General features: G+C 36.4%; 2 protein-coding genes across 3 annotated transcripts; both read right to left on the minus strand.

Moving 5' to 3' along the window:
- Positions 1 to 674: 674 nt before the first annotated feature.
- LOC311086350 (uncharacterized protein) lies at positions 675 to 2,351 on the minus strand. Its single transcript, XM_084119186.1, has 3 exons — positions 2,154 to 2,351; positions 1,848 to 1,965; positions 675 to 1,727 (listed from the first exon to the last, which is right to left on the minus strand). Exons 1-3 carry the CDS (start codon positions 2,215 to 2,217, stop codon positions 965 to 967), a joined length of 945 nt encoding a protein of 314 aa, XP_083975312.1. The 5' UTR covers positions 2,218 to 2,351; the 3' UTR covers positions 675 to 964.
- Positions 2,352 to 6,380: 4,029 nt separating this feature from the next.
- Positions 6,381 to 13,708, minus strand: LOC311086351 (uncharacterized protein). 2 transcript variants are annotated; one of them, XM_084119188.1, is made up of 9 exons: positions 13,463 to 13,708; positions 12,834 to 13,058; positions 12,529 to 12,646; positions 12,220 to 12,407; positions 11,707 to 11,821; positions 11,393 to 11,580; positions 11,222 to 11,299; positions 6,854 to 6,935; positions 6,381 to 6,743 (listed from the first exon to the last, which is right to left on the minus strand). In XM_084119188.1, exons 2-9 carry the CDS (start codon positions 12,895 to 12,897, stop codon positions 6,698 to 6,700), a joined length of 879 nt encoding a protein of 292 aa, XP_083975314.1. In that variant the 5' UTR covers positions 12,898 to 13,058; positions 13,463 to 13,708; the 3' UTR covers positions 6,381 to 6,697. The 2 variants fall into 2 exon arrangements, with proteins under 2 accessions (XP_083975314.1, XP_083975313.1); XM_084119187.1 differs by having other exon boundaries at positions 11,222 to 11,302.
- Between the last annotated feature and the right edge of the window lie 9,083 nt (positions 13,709 to 22,791).

Genomic DNA, 22,791 nt, shown 5'->3' on the forward strand with positions numbered 1-22,791 from the left:
CATTATTTTACCTCAGTCGGATCAGTTTGTGTCTGTCTGGAGCAAGTGGGATGAAGTAGGCCTATATATGCAGGGGGGGAAAGAGTCTTCCAAACTTCCAGAGTGCCAGCGGTAAAACTGTATTATCACCCTGCTGAGGCTGACAATGAGACGTTCTCCCTTTAGACTATTATAGCTTGAAGTTTAAGTTTGAAATGCACTGCCTTCTTTATGTGGAACTGCTGCAGTACCATAGGCCTAACAGAGAGACTCACACAGAAAAATATGTGAGGTTGTTTTTTCTCCTGAGACAATTCAGTTGATTTTCAGCTGTTTTCAAGGTTTTACATCAGCTTTATCCTGTAGTAGATGAACAATGAGTTTAACTCTACTTGTGTAAAACAGTTAACTGGCTGATTGAGCTTTCTCATGGTTTGCTAAATGCTTCAGTTAGCTGAAACGGTTCTCTAGGTTACTCTGCCACCATGTGGGTATACGTGACACTGCACTACTCAATTTAGGAAGATATTAATATGATGAAGGCTCAGTTTCAGATCAACCAACTTTGACCATCACTTAAGACTTGTCTATGAATTTTTTATTTTATTTTATTATGGAACATTTTGAAAGCAATACAATTTAAGAACTATTTAAAACAGCATGTCTACAAATGAAAAAACAAAAACATCCAGCAATATAAATTAATTATATTTATTGGTTATTGTAATAGAAATACAGTTATGAATCAACATTTTATTTATATTTACAAATATGTATTGATTAATTTATTAAACAAACAACAATAAAGCAAATTATTTAAAATTACACTCTCATTCGAAACCTCACCACACAGTTGAACTGGTCGAAAATCGTAACATTTCTGTCATTCACAACTAAAAATTCAATACCAAAGTTCAGTCCTAGACTAGGACTAAATAATACTGTAGTGCCTCAAGTTCAAATTTACTGTTGTGTGTGTGATTGTTCATTTTTTTCCGTGTTTACCCATCTGAAATTGTCTAAGTCTTTTCTTGCTTTTCCCGTGTTTTCTTATAATTAACTTTGACAGCTTTGTCTTCCTGGGTGAAGTTTTGTTGGTCACTCTAGAGGTTGTTTCTGTATTGTCCGTTGTGTTAAGTGTGTTAAGTGTGTTCAGATGTGTAACTGTGCCTATTCCAGGTGTTTCACTTCTTGTTTCTGTTGATGGCGAAGTTGGTCCACCTGTCCCACATGTTGTCATAGCTCTCAAAGAAGATTCTGAGTTTTCTTTGGACACTGAAGTTGGTTGGTTGGTTGTTTTGGTGGTCTCGGTCTCTGGTCTAGATGTTTCGATTGTCGTAACAATTCGTGATGCAGTTGTACTCATGCTGGTCTCAGTCTCTGGTCTAGATGTTTCGATTGTCGTAACAATTCGTGATGCAGTTGTACTCATGCTGGTCTCAGTCTCTGGTCTAGATGTTTCGATTGTCGTAACAATTCGTGATGCAGTTGTACTCCTGCTGGTCTCAGTCTCTGGTCTAGATGTTTCGATTCTCGTCACTATTTGTGATGCTGTTGTACTTGTGCTGGTCTCAGTCTTTTTTCCTGGTGTTTCGTTTGTTGTAGTTACAGCTGGGATCGTGTTTGTTGTACTTGTATAGCACATAGTAGATTTTGCTGTCGTTCTTCCATCCACTATTTCCATTACTCTCTTAGCATATTTGCTATCTGGATCTGAACAAATTGCTTTCTCACTCTTGGTGTGGAATCTGAATATGGAAAGAAAATACTTGATGTTTTAGCTTTCGTTGTTTAATTATCCACCCAAAAATAATTACAAATGAATTAAACTTTCAAATTGTAATATAATATAACAACTTTGTACATACATTACAGCTTTGAGAGTACATATTGTTGTTTGCTCCTGCATCTCATATTTCACAATGTTTTCAGCTGGTGGTCTGGTCTTTGACACAGTAAGACAGCAGGTTACTGGAGGACCATCACCTTTTGGAAAAGCACATCATTGTATACAGGTAAGTAATCATTACTTTGACAGTATTAGATGTACACACATGTACACTGTCTCATAAAGATACAATGTTCTTTTCTACATTTCAGTCAAGTGAAAGTTACTGAGGTCAAACCACAATATTTAACCAAAGAGCTCAGAAATTAAAATCCTCAAATCTCACCTGCTGCCACAACACTCATCCATCCTATAGAGAAAAGAACGGCAGAAAACAGAGAGAACTTCATCTTGTTCTGTTACTCACTTCTAATTGTGAAACTTTCTGCTGGGCTGAAGGGTCTATGTTGAGGGAGGTCTTTCAGCCCACAAAGCTCACCACCCTCTGCGATCACTTTTTCTTCGTCACCTAGGCCCACAGACACCTCAGTCGGGGACAGGAAAAGATGACTGATGAGTGGAAGCCAAAAGTGAGAGAGAAAGAGATGCACTCAACCACATAGAGGAAAATAAGGGGTTACAGAATTCACAATGAGTATTCAACATGACTGAATTCAGTTCATCGTGGCCTACAGTTTTGGTCCAAGTGACAATTCAGTTGAATTCATGTTCTATACATAGTTTTATAATAGCTCACTTGCAGCCTCTGTCCCTGGTTAGGTTTTAAATTGAACATTAATGATAACAATTATTATTATTATTTAATTTTGAGTTGTTGTTTTTTTACTTAAACAATCATTTTAGGTATTTAAATAAATAACTCTTAAAAAAGGGGTAGTATGGTACAATGTGACACCATTATGTTCAGTTTAGTGTCATTATGATGGACTTTTAGTTTGTTTTTCATTGTCATCATTTGCTCCTTTGTTCAGTTTTCCACTCCTCATTATTAGTTCAATTGTGTGTTCTATTAATCATTCTCATTTGTGTTTGATATATAAGTTTTTCCCTCACATTCATTCTCCATTTGATCTATATTGCTTTGTCCTTGCCTGTTTGTTCATTTGTTGGATCGTCATCATTAAAACTGTGTGTTGGAATCTGAATATCCTCTTCTGCCTTCCAGCAACCACTCGTGACACAATGATGGTACCAGATGGTATTACCTTAGTATTAGTAATTATATATAGGTACTGGTTCTAAATGATTACAATATTAATCTACATTGAAAAATTGGTGTAGAAATCATTTTCACTCAGAAAATGCTAATAAATTTAAGTTACACATTGAATTAAATGTTTTTTAATTGTTTGAAAAGATTATAGCACATACTAATTTGTATCTGGGGTCTGTGAAAAGTCCCTTTTTCCATTTACATGGTACTTCAAAGAGTCATAGTGTCCATGAAACGTGGTATATCCATGCCACCATTATACACAATGGAACTTATTGTAAATGCATTGTATGTAGAGATAGACCTGACTTCATTCACGAACTACTGTTTCTAAATAGAATTGGCTTGACTCATGTTACGCAAAGTGTTTACAGCTATAAATATGTCACATGCAAGAGGAAATGCATAGACAGAAAAAGCTTTGAAGTTGAATTGAACAGCAAAATAAAAAAAGCCAAAAATGAGTTTGCATGCATCTAAAAACTGAGGCTTTGTGCACTTTGTGAGCAATAGATATAAAATGTGGGCCTGTTAAACGTGTGTGGAAACTACAGAGGGCTTAAAGGGGCTGTGATCATGAAACCACAAACGTTTATTCAGCCTTAATGGGATCTTCCACGTCTCAGTGAGACCTTAAAACAAAACCAGCTCCCACCCAGCACTCACCTACACTTAAGCAGACACGTGAGCTGTTTCGAGATGTCATTTTTTCTCTTTACGGTATTTAGAATGATCAAATGTACAGAGCTAATGCAAATGTTTATGAGTTTGTTTATACTGCCCTATCTACTACACTACTCTTTTCTGGTCTTATATGAAAGTAAATATGTAACCCTAAATGAAGAACCACATGCGCATTTCCTGTTTCAAAATCATATTCAAGAAACAGGGTGTACAATGTCCTCTGAGCTATTTGTAGAGAGTTCTGGTGGTAGATGAGAGATGGCAGACCACAGGATCACACTCTGTTCGGCGAGGGGAAGCAGTGACAGTAATGCTGCACATTATTATGCAGTACATAGGCTACTAAGTTCTTGTAAATCAAAGAGCAGCCAGGGTGCCATGTACACATGTCTGAAGTTTCAGTATTCACTGACCAGAATTACATCATCTTGACCTGAGTCACTGGAAAAGATTAGAGTTGTATTATAATTATAGCTACGGTCAGAATGCTTGTTAATACTTCATGTGTCTGGAACTGATAAGCAGGTTTTCAGCAGTAGTGGAAAAAGTATTGAAGTTCCATGCTTAAGTAAACCCCAGTATACACCAGTAATAAAAATTATGTCATTGATTACTCACCCTCATGTCGTTCCAAACTGACTTTGTGGAAAACAAAAGATCAATGGGGTCCAAAGTTATATACAGTATATATATATATATATATATATATATATATATATATATATATATATACTTATAAGTAAAATACCTTTAAAAAAAAGTTAAATGCTTAAATACTACATAGGCCTAGTATTTAGCTTACTTGCTTTTTTTTCTGACTCAGAACTTATCTAACTTATCTTGAACATGGTCAATTGGTTGCAACTGGAGACCATGGGACACAAGGGGGTGCTAAGGGGTTTGTGCACAATTTGAGATAAAACAGTAAAAATAAATAAATAATTATTATTTTAAAATAAAATGATGTAATAATAATAATAATTTGTATATGTGTTTTTCGATTTCTCAATGCCACCGTTAGCTTGTTCACTGGCATTATGGCTCTATTTTTTTTAATAAAAGTATTTCTACAAAATTGTACTATTGGGTCAAAATTAATACACAGCATAAACAACAAGTAAATATTGCATACAGACAATATTATAACAACTAACTTTAGTTCAATAAGAAGTAAAATCTATTATTTAATTGAACATACATGCTGTCCACATAATGTTACTTAATATTTTTCACACACAGTAAGTTTATGAATGGGACTTGTCTTATTTAAGAAGAAAGTCCCTTTCAAGGGGTCTTAGGGCTGTGAAAAAAAAAAAAAAAACATGTTCAGCAGAGTCTGAATAAAAAGATGAATAGACTAACCCGAAAGATGCACTAAGAGTGATAACAGTTTTGACACCCTCCTGAACTGTCCTCTAAACTTCCTCCTCTCGTTTGTGCCGGAGTCCTGAAATATACAGTATGCAAGATATGCATCTACCACTGTATTCACACATTTTAAGAAAGGGGTTAGGGTTTGATGTAATCTGACTGCTGCATTAACCCTTATATGGTGACCTTTTTATCAATAGAAAAATTATACAATGAATTATTTTTTCAAACTCAGACTCATTGGCCTTGGCTTATTTTCTTTGAAGAATATATATCAGAACACATTTTCAATGACCACACACTGTACAGTCCCCGTACACATTTATATTACACGATGTTCGGGTCCACTGGACCCGGGGCTAATAAAAGTGTGGAAATTGTAGGTCCTGTGTACCTTCACTCTGTCCATCTCCTGTCAAGGCCTGCTGTTATTGTGTGTGTATGTGTGTGTGTGTGTGTGTGTGTGTGTGTGTGTGTGTGTGTTCTTGTATATGGTTTATGAGGACACAAATGTGTATAATGCCATTACAATGTAAACATGGTTTATGAGGACATCTGTATCCTCATAAACCAAACGGCTTAAAAAACATACTAAATGGTGTTTTTTGAAATTCAAAAAATGTCAAAAGTTTTCTGTGATTGGTAGGTTTAGGGGTCGGGTTAGTGTAGGGGGATAGATTATACAGTTTGTACATTAGAAAAACCATTACGCCTATGGAGAGTCCCCATAAACCACATATCCAAGTGAGTGTGTGTGTGTGTGTGTGTGTGTGTGTGTGTGTGTGTGTGTGTGTGTGTGTGTGTGTGTGTGTGTGTGTGTGTGTGTGTGTGTGTGTGTGCGTGTGTGTGTGTGTGAGAGAGAGAGAGAGAGAGAGAGAGAGAGAGAGAGAGAGATTGTATGTGTGAGAGAGTGTGAGTCCAAGAGTGTTTTTTTATGTTTCTACCCCTGCTGTTCCCGCACAAGGTTGCAATTCTTAAATGTGATCTAACAAAGGTAAAGAGAAAACATATTAACTATATATGCTGTTAATATTGCTTGTAATTGGGATGAGGTAAACATCTGTTGAGTATTTTAACATAAAATTGTTTGATTGTGTTGAATTAAAAAACCCAAAATGCAGCGGGTCCACCAGACCCACGAACACTGTCTGAATAACAAAAATTTGAACACCACACAAGGGTTAAATAATAGTTCACTCAATGCTTTAAGCTGCATCAATATACAGTTTTCAGGCACTGGATGTTATATACACATCTAATTCAGGCATCAGGCATTCTATATTTGACCATTTATTATGTAGCCGATAACACCATGCATACAAAAACGTAATATGAACAAGATTACATGTTGCAAGTTAATATATTTTTGATTAAGTAAATTAAGAAAACAATACACAAAATACAAGGCATCACACAAAATGTGAATATAAAGATAAAGTCAAAACAGGCAAAATAATTGGAGTTAAAAGTTATTCAGTCATCCTGGTTATATCAGTATACTGGCATAAAAAGCCATTAAAAACGTTTTCAAAGATATGAAGCTGTATAGGCTGTTAGATAGAAAAGTAAAAACTTGAGTATTTAGCTTGCTCATTTTTTTGCTAAATCCCTGCTTGGAACTTGCGGAGCCTTTTCTTGCTGCGAGACCTGTAAATTGAGGGGGTTGGGACAACTTAACTTTTAAGCTGTCATGGTTTAATTATATCATTTATTACTGCAACTGGGTATCACAACTTCATATTGTGCAAATAACTTACCTGAGATTTTTCAAAATGTATTTTACTGGGATTGTGGTTGGCACATGAATACGTTCTGTAAAGCTTTCTAGACCCCCATTTCCTGTTAGAGAAAAAAAAAAATGGTGTACTTTTTTTTGCCATTACTCATTAATTGATTTAAAAATGTTTGAGTTTTGTTGTTGTTGCTGTTAAGCAGTAGTCTTTAGTTGTATAGGTATAGCAACATTTCACAAACAAAACATTGTTTTACATGTCAAAATAGGAAAAAAAGAAGCAATACATCCAATCATTACCTACCATCACATTATTCATTAAATTAATGCATTTTATTAGACTTAGAAGTCATCCTGGGATTATCAGTATACAAGCATAAAAAGTTGTACAAACTCTTCAAACAGAATATGTTTAACAGCTGTTTGATACAGAAGTATTTAGCTTGTTCCTTCTTTAAACAAAAGTAATTACTGGCAAAATCTCTCTGGTCTGTTTCTTCAGTTGTTTTTCTTTTGTTTGAGCTCTGCATGTAATCCTGGACCCAGTCTCCTACTGGAGAAGAGCATATTATGTTGTTCTCCACAGTTATGAATCTGTAAATATGCAAATGTATAAATAAAATTGTTTTAATATTGTATTTTAAAACATACATACTTGTGCTGGTCTCAGTCTTTTTTCCCGGTGTTTCGTTTGTTGTAGTTACAGCTGGGATTGTATTTGTACTTGTATAGTACATAGTAGGTTTTGCTGTCGTTCTTCCATCCACTATTTCCATTACTCTCTTAGCATATTTGCTATCTGGATCTGAACAAATAATTATGTTTTTCTTGGTGTAGAATCTGAATATGGAAAGAAAATACTTGATGTTTTAGCTTTCGTTGTTTAATTATGCACCCAAAAATAATTACAAATAAATTAAACTTTCAAATTGAAATATAACAACTTTGTACATGCCTTACAGCTCTGCGATGACAAAATGTTGTTGATGGCTCCTGCATCTCATATTTCACAATGTTTGCAGCTGGCACTCTGGTGTCTGACACAGTAAGACAGCAGGTTGGTGGAGGACGATTACCTATTGGAGAAGCACATCATTGTATACAGTTGAGCAATCATTACATTCACAGCATAAGATGTACACACATGTAATCTCTCATAAAGATACAATTTCAACTCAACTTCTACATTTCAGTCAAGTGAAAGTTACTGAGGTCAAACCACAATATTTAACCAAAGAGCTCAGAAATTAAAATCATCAAATCTCACCTGATGCCACAACACTCATCCATCCTATAGAGAAAAGAACGGCAGAAAACAGAGAGAACTTCATCTTGTTATGTTGCTCTCTTCTAATTGTGAAACTTTCTGCTGGGCTGAAGGGTCTATGTTGAGGGAGGTCTTTCAGGCCACAAAGCGCACAATCCTCTGCGATCACTTTTCTTCGTCACCTGTATGTAACTGGTCTGTTGTCTGCGTTGTGTTTTGGCTGTGTTGGGAAGAACAGGACAGCATTCAGCAGTTTCACTGATCTTTATTCATGATATAAAACAAATTTAGGCAGCCTCTCAGTCTGAGAGTCGCCCTTGTTTTATCTATAAAACAAATGTGATGTACACTTGTCACATGTGCTCTCAATTCCACATTTAGGCCCAGATGCAAAAATATAACTTAAATGGGATGAAATGACAAAAAAAAAAAAAAAAACACACAGATAAGTAAAATAATATTATATACATAAATTAGAATAAAAATATAGACATAAAAGCAACATCACCAATGCAAAGAGGAAGAGGAGGGGACAGAACAGGAAATTATATTGACTCATGATGTCATCACCACAATTAAAGGCACTCACACTTCAATTATGCAGTCTTATCAGGTGTACATAAACGAACAATTTTGTGTGAATTCTAATAAACAATATATGCATTTAACAGGAAACTTTCTGTACCTGTTACACCCACAGACACCTCAGTCGGGGACAGGAAAAGATGACTGATGAGTGGAAGATATTGACAATAATCCGATTCGATGATAATCAAACATCTTCACTTCCATTTAATTTTCTATTAATATGAATGTTATTGTAAGCTGTGTTGTCTGCAACTGTTTACTTGTTCTCCGTGGAAAAAAAAAAAGTTTGTTTTTGTCGCATCTCTGCAAAATGTTATCCGTGAGCAGAACAGGTAGTGAAAGTAATTTGCTTAGCATACATTCAAACTCTCAGCACTCCATTTTACTGTGATTGTTTACTGCGAATGTGCATAATTGCAGTAGGCATGCATAGTATCGTAGTTTCATCGCAGTTTCATCGCAGTATTGCCTTGAACGCATTATAATCACTTAAGAGCGCATGTAAAAGCAGTGTTATTGGATATGAGTTTTCAAAAGCTGCAGACTTAAATAATCTTCGTCTTATAAATCCGCGTCTTTCAAGAGCAGCGTATTTAAAAGGCCTAAATGAAAACGAAAGTAACCTAAAGTCAAGAGAGAGACAATGTGACTCATTAAATAGATTTGTATTTTTATCGTTTCAACAACAGTTGATAATGTAGTCTACCTCCACTAGTTCTTTTACTGAATACGTTTTTCATATGCACCAATAATGCCAATATTAGAAACAATCAGTGTTCAAATTAATTAAAATGTTTACATGATGATCAAACATCTTCACTTCTTTTTACATGCAATTTTCTATTAATATAAAACTATTAATATAAAGCGCATGTGACGTTTCGAGGTTTTAGTCGAGAAGCCTACTTTTCCTAATAACCCAATTTCAGTTCAGTGTCACTGCATGTCGACCGAGTCGTGAATAAGTCTGATGTTTACAAATGAAGTCTGGTATAGGCTAATTTGCCATACATGTAAACTTTCCCACTACCCGTATCATGATGTTGTTGGTATCAATGTAAAGATGTAAAAAAGTTACCTGATCACATGTAAAGGCAGAAGTAAGCTACACTAAATCAACAAAAAAAAAAAAAAAAAGATCGGGATTTGAACTCCATCAATAGGCTAGCTACACCGCAATGGCTGCGTCCGCAGGCAGGAGGATAAGGAGAAAAACAACAAATCTAGTAAACATGTCACGTCCTGTCTACTGAGATGCCTTCATGGGGGCGTACAGTAGGCTACTACTGTAGAAAACCGCTCAGCAAAAGTTTAGTCTAGGTGTGTGTCAACATTTTTGGAATGACGTCATTTTACTTACTTATTCCTAGAGTAAGCGTGATTCACACAAGTTCATAATTGTTAATACTTAGTCTATAGCTCCTTAATTATTTAAGAGAGCAGGTTTCAGGACGGCTGTATACGTGCGCAGAGGATAACACACACATTTCAAAGATGAAGAATGTGACTGGAGTATTGTTGTATTTTGTTATGACAATGATGATAATTGTTGTTAATGTTTTTTTTTTCTCTCTCTCTCTCTCTCTCTCTCTCTCTCTCAAGCATTTAATACAAAATAAATAAAAATAAAAAAGATGAAGAATGTGTTGGATAATGCGATGACACTGGAATTTGGGCATACCTTAGACTTACTGATACAGCCTAATTTCACTTTCAAAGTCATTAGCAACACACCTATTAAACATCAGGGCGAGTATCCTTATGCACTGTCTTAAATGAGTTAAGTCTTTAATGAACTTGAGTTGGGAGAACATCCGGTGTCAGGTCTTAAAGTAACAGGAGCCTAATCAGAGAGTCATAATCAGAGACAAAATCAGTCACTGTTCAGATCACTTTTGTTGCTTCGATAAGGATTAATCTATTTTGGCAGAGCAAGTAAAAATCAGCATCTTTATGTTGATTTGGAGATTCAATGTGAAATCATTCCAATATAAAAATATAATTAAAACTTTAATGTGCAATTAATTGCGATTAATTACAGAACAATTTGTGATTAATTAATACATTTTTGCAGATAAATTTTTTTTAATCAATTGACAGCACCCAAGTACATCAACTATGTTAATTAGAAAGATGAATTGACTAAAAAGAAATATGCTGTTAGAGACATAACGTAATATGAATTAGCTATACTGAATTAATACAGTTATGTGTTACTAGTTAAATTACTTGTATATTTGCATTTATTTTAAGTAAATTAAGAAGAAAAAAACAATACACAAAATAAAAGGTCACCACACAAAACATGAACAAAAATCATGACAACAGAGATGAACTTTGTTAGTGAAATAAAAGTGCTGATTTTTCACTACCAACACCTTAATCATTAAATTAATGCATTTTATTAGACTTAGAAGTCATCCTGGGATTAACAGTTTAAGCATAAAAAGTTGTACAAACTTTTCAAACAGAATATGTTTTACGGCTGTTTGATACAGAAGTATTTAGCTTGTTCCTTCTTTAAACAAAAGTAATTATTGGCAAAATCGCTCTGGTCTGTTTCTTCAGTTGTTTTCCTTTTGTTTGAGCTCTGCATGTAATCCTGGACCCAGTCTCCTACTGGAGAAGAGCATATGTTGTTCTCCACAGTTATGAATCTGTAAATATGCAAATGTATGCAAAAAAAAAAAAAAAAAAAAAAAAACATACTCGTGCTGGTCTCAGTCTTTTTTCCCGGTGTTTCGTTTGTTGTAGTTACAGCAGGGATTGTGTTTGTTGTACTTGTATAGTGCATAGTAGGTTTTGCTGTCGTTCTTCCATCCACTATTTCCATTACTCTCTTAGCATATTGGCTATCTGGATCTGAACAAATAGTTATGTTTTTCTTGGTGTAGAATCTGAACATGGAAAAAAATACTTGATGTTTTAGCTTTCGTTGTTTAATTATCCACCCAAAAATAATTAAAAATAAAATAAACTTTCAAATTGTAATAATAATAATAATATAATAACTTTGTACATGCCTTACAGCTCTGAGAGAACATATTGGTGGATCCTGCTTGTCATATTTCACAATGTTTTCAACTGCCACTCTGGTGTCTGACACAGTAAGACAGCAGTTTGGTGGAGGATCATTATCTATTGGAGAAGCACATCATTGTATCCAGTTGAGAAATCATTACATTCAAAGCAAGATGTACACACATGTACTCTCTCTCTCATAAAGATACAATTTCAGCTCAACTTCTACATTTCAGTCAGTTGAAAGTTACTGAGGTCAGACCACAATATATAACCAAAGAGCTCAGAAATTAAAATCATCAAATCTCTCCTGATGCCACAAAACTCATCCATCCTATAGAGAAAAGAACGGCAGAAGACAGAGAGAACTTCATCTTGATCTGTTGCTCACTTCTAATTGTGAAACTTTCTGCTGGGCTGAAGGGTCTATGTTGAGGGAGGTCTTTCAGCCCACAAAGCGCACAATTCTCTGCGATCAATTTTCGTTTTAATATCGTATTTTAAAACATACATACTCGTGTTGGTCTCAGTCTTTTTTCCCGGTGTTTTGTTTGTTGTAGTTACAGCTGGGATCGTGTTTGTTGTAATTGTATAGTACATAGCAGGTTTTACTGTTGGTCTTGCATCCACTATATTCATTACTCTCTGAGCATATTTGCTGTCTGGATCTGAACAAATAGTTTTGTTTTTCTTGGTGTAGAATCTGAACATAGAAAAAGTAATACTTGATGTTTTAGCTTTCGTTGTTTAATTATCCACCCAAAAATAATTAAAAATAAAATAAACTTTCAAATTGTAGTATAATATAACAACTTTGTACATGCCTTACAGCTCTGAGAGGACATATTGGTGTTTGCTCCTGCATCTCATATTTCACAATGTTTTCAACTGGTACTCTGGTGTCTGTCACAGTAAGACAGCAGATTGGTGGACGATAATCACCTTTGGAAAAGCACATCATTTTATACAGGTAAGTAATCATTACTTTGACAGTATTGGATGTACACACATGTACACTCTCTCATAAAGATACAATGTCAGCTCAACTTCTACATTTCAGTCAAGTGAAAGTTGAGGTCAGACCACAATATTTAACCAAAGCTCAGAAATTAAAATCCTCAAATCTCACCTGTTACTACAACACTCATCCATCCTATAGATAAAAGAATGGCAGAAAACAGAGAGAACTTCATCTTGTTCTGTTGCTCACTTCTAATTGTGAAACTTTCTGCTGGGCTGAAGGGTCTATGTTGAGGGAGGTCTTTCAGCCCACAAAGCTCACCACCCTCTGCGATCAATTTTCTTTGTCACCTATAGGCCCACAGACACCTCAGTCGGGGACAGGAAAAGATGACTGATGAGTGGAAGCCAAAAGTGAGAGAGAAAGAGATACAGGAAAATAAGGGGTTACAGAATTCACAATGAGCATTCAACATGACTGAATTCAGTTCATCGAGGCCTACAGTTTTGGTCCAAGTGACAATTCAGTTGAATTCATGTTCTATACATAGTTTTAGCTCATAATAGCTCACTTGCAGCCTCTGTCCCTGGTTAGGTTGTGTTGAGATCTATTTATCTAATTTCCTGAAGAACCCCTAGTATTGACGTAGCTAGGTAGTCTTTTGCTGTCAGGTCAGAATATGATTAAATCCTCACTAGCTTGTTTAATCTACAGTATACCAGTAAATCTAGTGTGTCCCTACACCCTCGTGAAACAATAACAATCATTGACAACTCATTGATCAAATTCATGCTTACCCTCCAGCAGAATCTTTCCTGGATCCTTCGTTGTCCGAGGTTTTCAAGTCAAGATAATACAGCAGAGCAATATAAGCAAAAAGAATCTCAGTTAATAAACTGAACTGGAAGAGAGCTGATTTCTCCCCAGGGATGCACACGACATCAAAATCAAAAATGCAACAACCAACAATCAAAAAGCAGTCATATATATACGGAACTGGGTTAAATTGTTCCTTATGCAGTTTCTTGTTTTTTTTACAGAGGAACTAAATCATGTGACATCAACCTTCTATTGCCTCAGTCAAGGAGGCTTCTGGTGTCTACATTGTTCCCCATATATGGGCATTCTTCCGTCCTTTCTGTCTTCGGCTTCGGGCCTCTGTGTAAGTATGTGCGTGTGTGTATGTATCTGGAAGTGTATTTGTAGGTTCAAAATATCTTTCAAAATTCAAATAATTCCCTACAAGGTTTTAAATCGATCACTTTTCATCACCTATGTAACTGGTCGGTTGTCTGCGTTATGTTTTGGCTGCATTGGGAAGAACAGGACAGCATTCAGCAGTTTCACTGATCTTTATTCATGATATAAAACTAATTTAAGCAGCCTCTTAGTGTGAGAGTCACCCTTGTTTTATCTCTCCAGTGCATCATGCAAAGAGAGAAGATAAATCACATTAAACAAGAAAATACATGTAACAGAAAACATACCTGATATAAAACAAATTTAAGCAGCCTCTCAGTCTGAGAGTCGCCCCTTGTTTTATCTATAAAACAAATGTGATGTACACTTGTCACATGTGCTCTCAATTCCACATTTAGGCCCAGATGCAAAAATATAACTTAAACGGGATGAAATTACAAAAACAACAACACAGATAGGTAAAATAATATTATATACACAAATTAGAGTGAAAATATAGACATAAAAGCAACAATTAAAATTAAGATTAAAAAATATTATCAGGAGCCCAAAATAACCTCACCTCTCCAGTGCATCACCAATGCAAAGAGGAAGAGGAGGGGACAGAACAGGAAATGATATTGACTCATTATGTCATCACCACAATTAAAGGGGAAGGCACTCACACTTCAATTAGGCAGTCTTATCAGGTGTATGTGAATGAACAATTTAGTGTGAATTCTGACAAACAATATATGCATTTAACAGGAAACTTTCTGTACCTGTTACACCCACAGACACCTCAGTCGGGGACAGGAAAAGATGACTGATGAGTGGAAGATATTGACAATAATCCGATTCGATGATAATCAAACATCTTCACTCCTGTTTACATGCACTTTTCTATTAATATAAATGTTATTGTAAGCTGTGTTGTCTGCAATTGTTCACTTGTTCTCTGAGAAAGAAAAAAACCTTTCCCAGAGCATCTTTCGTCTCTCCAAAATGTTATCCGTGAGCAGAACAGGTAGTGAAAGTAATTTGCTTAGCATACATTCAAAATCTCAGGACTCCATTTTACTGTGATTGTTTACTGCGAATGTGCATAATCGCAGTAGGCATGCATGAGTTTCGTAGTTTCATCGCAGTATTGCCTTGAACGCATTATAATCACTTAAGGGCGCATGTAATAGCAGTGTTATTGGATATGAGTTTTCAAAAGCTGCATAAATCACTTTTGTAGCTTCGATAAGGATTAATCTATACATTTTGGCAGAGCAAGAGAAAATCAGCATCTTTATGTTGTTTCTACATTAATTTGGAGATTCAATGTGAAATCATTACAATATAAAAATATAATTAAAACTTTAATGTGCAATTAATTGCGATTAATTAATACATTTTTGCAGATTAATAATTTTTCTAATCAACTGACAGCACCCAAACTAAAAGGGAAAACTAAACATGTTTATTAGAGATAGAAAGATTAATTGACTTAAAAGAAAGATGCTGTTAAAGAGGTAATATGAATTAGCTATACATATAATGAATTAACATAATTATGTGTTACTAGTTACATTACTTGTAGATACTTGTTTATTTACTTTTACTAATTTATTTTAAGTGCACAAGCCCTCACAACACCCACCCCCTGTCGTGTGATGAATGTGATAATTTATGTTTGGGCCTTTTTTTGGGCCTGAAATCGCTGATACAACCTTTAAAACAAGTAAAAAATAAAAATAAAAAATAAAAGTTATGGTAGCCATGTAAATAGGAATATTGATTTTAGTCCTGAACTTACAGTACTGCTCTGACAGAACAAAGCGGGGTTTCTTGAACTCTGTAGTCCACAATTTCATGAAATGCTAGTTTGTTTTTGGCTGTAAATGTATGAAAAATACACCTCAAGACTTGTACACTAATAATATGCAATATTTCAAAAAAAAAAAAAAAAAACATTATTCTGCATGTCAATAAAAAAACCCCCAAAACATATCATCACCAACTACCCCATATGAAATTATCCACCACTATTATTATTATGAATTATCCACCTCTGGTAAAGTGGTAGTCCAACTGTTCTCTGGATCTTTTGTGGTTTGAATACTGCAAGTGGAAAAATTACAATACACCTTGTATTTTACTATATTAGCAGTTAGCCAGAAGTCCGTATAACCAAGAATAACTAAGAGGAACAGTATAGGATTAACCCAGAACTCCATATAATTAAGTATCTTGTGCAATATTTAAAATGTATTGTGAAATTGTGATACAGTGAACTTAAACATATCTGATGCAACAATATTAGCCTGAACATAATGCAATACATTATTAATTGGTATTTTGTTGTCTGTCTAAATGACAGCACCTTAATAGAGTTTCATCCTCTATTAATGAAGCACATCAGTCATCTTACGCTGAAAAAAACACATGTATGAATGAATTAATGAGGCATTAATATAGCGCTTTTTCATATGTACTACTGTACACCCAAAGTGCTTTACAATCATGTCAGGGTCTCTCCTCAACCACCACCAGTGTGCAGCATCCACTTGGATGATGCGAAGGCAGCCACAGTACAACGGCGCCAGTGCGCTCACCACACACCGGATATAGGTGGAGAGGAGAGAGAGTGATAGAGCCAATTCAGTGGATGGGGATTATTAGGAGGCCATGATTGGCAAGGGCCACTGGAGGGAATGTGGCCAGGACACCGGAGTTACACCTCTTCTCTTTTACGAGAAGTCCCATGGGATTTTTAATGACCACAGAGAGTCAGGACCTCGGTTTAATGTCTCATCTGAAGGACAGGTATGCTCTTTTATAAAGCTATAATGTCATCTCCACTAAAATTAAGGTATTACAAGTTACTCCAACAGTGTCAGTATTTCTGAAGTGTTCATTCAAATTTTAAATTGTTAAAACTCACATGATGACATCAAAGGAACGTCCACATCGCTTGTTGCTTTATTAGCTGTTGTACATGAGATTGGTTTTATTTGACTTCTGCTGGTCTAAGTTTTAGTTTCTGTTGTAATGATTGTTGTAATTGTAGTTGAAATCAACTTTGCTGTTGTTGTAGGACACAAATAATGTTCTATGGAAGGTTCCTTTGTCAGTGCCTTCATAACACGTTTTGTCCATCTGTCACACGGATCTGAACAAATTATTTTCTTTCACATCATTGTATCCAGTTGAGCAATCATTAAAGTAAAACTGACCTCTGTTACTCGCACAAGTACAAATATAAAGAAACAAATTTCACAGAATGAGTGAGTTTTTTTCAAAAGCAGCATAAAAATAGCACTTCCTTTCTTTATCAGTCAGTGCACTATAGTGTACAGACTCTATGATGAAAAAATACAGAGTCAGTGTGTGTTTCTGAGAAAAATGCAGGTGTCAGGATGGGCTAAATACACCAAAATGCTAAATGTTTTACATAATACATAATTGAACTAAAGTCTATTATCAAAATATAACCAAACAAAAACAGTACTATTGCAAACTTTAAAATAATAGAAAATATTTTATTTGCTATCAAAGGCCATCATTTTTGTACACATCTTTATTTATTTATTTAGTCTTTAAATCTAAACCCATTCACTCATTCACCAAACCATCCATGCATCTGTCTATCCACCAACCACAATAAAGAAAAAGAAAGTAAAGTTTTTAATGGGGGTCTGTGGACCCCTGGGGGTCTATGAAGGTATGGAGAAGATTGCAACAGAATTCTTCGAAACATAGCCATATACATATATTGTGTATTGCAGAATTTATTCTGATTAATCAACCAGTTTCCTGCTGCCAGTAATTATGAAAGTGTTTGCTTATGCCAAAAAGTACAGAAATAAAAGCAATAAAAATACAGTCACAAACATATACGGCATCCCCATGCATCAGAGCAATCTCATGAAAGATTCAACATCTGATTGGAAAACATTGTCTTTGAAAGTTGGAGAAATTTTTGATTGCTATTTTTGAAAATGTTAACATTCGTTTAAAAAAAAAAAAAAGGAAAATCAGAATCATTTGTTTCTACTTTGAGAAAAATATACAGAATTTATTTTAGTTTAAAAAAAAAAGATGGAAAGAAACTGAAAAAAAGACAAAATTATTTTGTTTCAGCACAATATTTTCCACAGTTTTAGTCCTCACACTTCTTGTTCATTTTTATAACACCACTTTTTTAATTCACACTGCACCGACAGGCACCGACCAATGAGGACAATCACCAAATTACAGTATGTCCCTTTTCAGACATTCCACAACCTGACAATTGCCAATCCAACGTATCAGTTGGCAAAAACAAGTGCCAACCAACGGGGTAACACACTGATCCGACAAAACCTAACTAAGCTGCCATCTATCGGCGTCTGTTGGTGCAGTGTGAATTGGCCTTTATCCCGCTTTTTTCTGATCTCTTTTCTTTGGGACCCTAATGGGCTTTTGTGCTTGTCTTTCATTTTTATTTCTTACTCTTTTTTTTCTTGTGTTTACTCTATACCGCCTGCTATTCAATGGCAACTCTGTTGCTGTCACAGGATCTGCCCTTCCTCTACTGTCCTCCGCTGATGCTCCTTCTGCAGGTAAAGATTCCTGCTCTCTGGCCTTCTTCTTTGCTTCATCCACCTTCTGCATGGCCCTCTTTGTCCAGTTACTATTAAGATCATAACAGAGTATTTTGCCAGAAACAGTCTGGATCCTGGAAAAAGAAGGATGTTTTGTTATTAGTGCTCAGTATTTGCAGATTTATCTCTTTACTTTCTCTTTTTATGGACTTCTAGTATAGATAAATTCATATTAAAAAGATTTCCAGGGGCTTTACCACTGCAATTTATTTATTTGGGTTACACTTTATTTTGTTCGTCTACTTTGGACATTGTAAGTAACTTTGCAACTATGTGTCATTTAACTAACTGTCATTAATTTGCAACATGTCAACTAGCTCTCATGAGAGTATTAATAGACTGTTAGGTTACAGTTAGGGTTAGAGTTAGTAGAATAAGCTGACCTAAACTTGCAAAGCTACTAATAGTCAGTAGAATGTCTGCTGGGAGAGCATCAAAATAAAGTGTTAGCAGACAGTCTACTAATACTCGAATGACTGGTAGTTCACATGTAGTTGCAACGTTTCTTACTGTATAGTTACTAGAATGTTTAAAGTGGACTACAGTCAAATAGTCAAAATAGTAACCAAAGTGTAACCTGTATCTGTAGGCAAGTCTAGTTCCTATTAGGGACTTGCATCTGTAGTTTACTTACACAACTGCTTTAATGGGACACAGTCCTTCAGTTTGTATTCTGTAGTTCAATACTTTCTCTAAAGGCACACTCCTGTATCCTAGCCTGAGGCAACAACTCGGTGGAGGTCCATCTGTATATAAACAGAAATTCCCGTTGATTGAATATTTCAGTACAAAGTTATCTTTTTTCATTCTCACACAAGGCAACATGTACACAAAACTCGGTTCTATGAGGCAGAGCTACAGAGGTAAAGCTCCGAAACCACATTTGCACTAGCTTTAACTTTACTCTCACTTTACTTCACACCTTTGCACAAGCCATAAAACCGTTTACAGAGAGAGAGAGAGAGAGAGAGAGAGAGAGAGAGAGAGAGAGAGAAAGAGAGAGAGAGAAAAAAACTTACCTGCAAACACACGGAAGGACCCTAAAATCGCCCCGAAAATACAAACTGTGAAAATCAGCATCACCTTGTTCATGTCGACTGGCCAGACTGATCTGACCAATTTGGACGATAGTATTAATAAAAGGGGAGGAAACCGCCTACCTGCGAGACATACTGGTAACATGGGTGCTCATTGGAAGACATGACTAAGTGTTAATTAATTTACTCATGAACTGGAATAAAAGCTATGATAATATTTCCAGTGGTCAAGAGAAAAAGATATCCCATCTGGCACCTGAAATCATTATTCATATATACATGAATTTATTTGTTGATACTTCATTCGGTGTTTAATGTTTTTTTTTTCTTTCTGTCAGAGTCAATTGTTTTGTGTTTTAATGGACAATTTTTCTGTTGGTTAGGCTTAATATGCAGTAACATTTGCTCAGCGAAATCCAGTTATTTCAATATTGGTAGTTTTGTCTTGTGTTCACATTTGTAGTTCGGTTCTCTTGGTTCTTTTGGTCGGGACCAAAAAATAAGATAATACATTTAGTCCTGGTTCGCTTAGCGTTCACACTGTCATTTTTATTTTGCAACAGAACTTAACAAACATCCAAAGCAATGCTGTGTGCTGGGCTAAATGTGCTTGTTGTATGTGTGTACATATTGTGGTATTTGACCAGCTAAAAGTTTATAAAATGTGTAAAGAAGTCAAAAGAGCGTCAGGAATCCCTCTGTCACACAAACAAAGATCTGCTGCAAGGAGATGGCCTTTCCCACGCATGTGCCGAACTGTAATGGGCAACATAGCTCCTATAAAAAACAGGTAAGCCTCAGCATTCTGTCGTTTTTATGGACGCATCTTGTGATATCACGTCCTGTTTTTAGATCGTCTTTGGCCCATGTTGCGTTCATATTTTAAGTCAAACAGCACCAGAGTTCATCTGGAAGCGGGCCGAGACCTTTTCAGTGTTCACACTTATTTAAATGAACCGCACTAACAGAGCAATTGCACCAGAGTTAGTTTTAATCGGACCAAACCTGCCAAGTGTGAACACACCCTTAGTTTGAAGAACATTTTAATAATCTAAAGAACCTTTTTTTCCATTAAAGAAACTTTATAGGGTTTATAAAGTTCCATGGATGTCAAAGGTTCGTCATGAAACTATAAATGCCAATAAAGAACCTTTATTTTTAAGAGTGTAAGATAATTCAATCATTTAAAATCAACATCACTGACCGGACTTTGATGCAATAGTGTTACTGAAGAGGAAGAAGTAAAACCCACCTAACCATTAGCTTAATTTGTGGTTACACGGGGGCTCAGCGGAAGACATGTATGGATAGTGGCTTCAGCTGCAGACAGGATTTATTCACCTACACTCTGGAGTAAAAGTCATCACAGTGATACATAAATTCTCAGTGGTTCTCAGTAACAGAAAGTTACTGAGTAAATTCTCAGTAACAGAAAGTGGCAGAAATTTTATCCAAAGTGATTGTAAATCTAAGGTGTAGGCCTACATTTTTTTAAGTTCATGCATTTTTATGTAAATGAAAGATCTTTTGAAAGTTAAAAAACAGCATTTATTTGAAACAGAAATGTTTTATTATAAATATCTTTACTACAACTATTGATGGATATAATGCATCCGTGCTGAATAAACGTAAACATTTCTTCTTTCTTTTAAATGGTCTTACTGACCCAAACGTTTTAGCTGTAGAGTAAATTAAAATTTTAATGCAAGTTCTTGGTCTTATTGTGCATGATTTATTGATCATTCATTGGTTTGTCCTTTTACTCTGTATGCTTTGCTTAAAAAAAAAAAAAAAATGTTTTTGCCTGAAATAATACCTTTCAATCCTTTCCACCAACCACTGGGCCCAATGTTCTATCCAATCAGTTTCTGTCAAATTACAGAAGTAAAACTTGTGAACAGCGATTTATCACTTTTGGAACTATAAGTATACTCTTACAATAATCAGTATGGGTTCTGCATATCAACAAAAAAACAACAAAAAACAGTCAAAGTTCCATTACGGTCAATAAATATGACTAAAGAGTTGACCGTCAATGAGAAAGGAAAATGAGAGGTTTGAAAGTCATATGTAAAACAGCTCATAAGACACAGGTACACTATCACCGTCACTTTAAACCAGCTACAACTGCATATGAAACTGCTCTTGAGCTTATCTACACATCACAGGAAGTACAGTGTCATTGCACATACAGCATCCGTCGAAAATGTATTCATGTCTGTTTGTCACGACACACATGAGGGAGATCCAAGTGCAGTGAGATATTTATTGGGTAATCCGTGAAACGTAATCCAGTCCAGGCAAGTGTCAAATACCATACAAGCAATCTAAACGAGAACAATGAACACAAGGAACAAGCAGGAACAAACCAAGAAGTGTGAGACATAACAAGGACTCCGTAACAAACACTAACACAGACAGGGCATATATACACACAGAACTAACAAGGTGATGGGAACCAGCTGAGTGCAATAATCAGATAAGTGACAGAACAGAATGCTGGGAAATGTAGTCTAATGTGAATGACACCGTGAGAACGAGGACCTCTAGTGAACCCCAGGGAAACACAACCAGACACTGTGACAGAACCTCCCCACTACGGAGCGGCTACCAGATGCTCCATGACAGCAAACAAGACAACACAAGAGTCCAAGAGGAAGGTGGAACGTGAAAAATCCGAGGGAGGGATGGGAGGGCCAGGACCATGCAGGGGAACAGGAACAGGGGGTGATGGCTTAGCCGGCGGCCAGGACGAAGCAGACAGCTCATCGGGCGGCCCAGGCGAAGCAGACGACCACTCGGGCGGCCACGGCGGTGAAGACCCCTCGGGCGGCCACGGCGGAGAACATCCCTCGGGCGGCCAGGGCGGAGACTTTCCCTCGGGCGGCCAGGGCGGAGACTTTCCCTCGGGCGGCCAGGGCGGAGACTTTCCCTCGGGCGGCCAGGGCGGAGACGACCCCTCGGGCGGCCAGGGCGGAGACGACCCCTCGGGCGGCCATGGCACCGGAACAGACACCACCGGCTCAGGAACAGACACCACCGGCTCAGGCACTGGAACTGGCACCACCGACTCAGAAACAGGAACTGGCACCACCGACTCAGAAACAGGAACTGGCACCATCGACTCAGGCACTGGAACTGGCACCACCGACTCAGGCACTGGAACTGGCACCACCGGAACTGGCACTGGAACTGGCACCAACGGCTCAGGCACTGGAACTGGCACCACCGGAACTGGCACTGGAACTGGCACCACCGGCTCAGGCACTGGAACTG

This window comes from Abramis brama (genome assembly GCF_963993115.1).
Source record: "Abramis brama genome assembly, chromosome: 7".
Classification (NCBI taxonomy): domain Eukaryota; kingdom Metazoa; phylum Chordata; class Actinopteri; order Cypriniformes; family Leuciscidae; genus Abramis; species Abramis brama.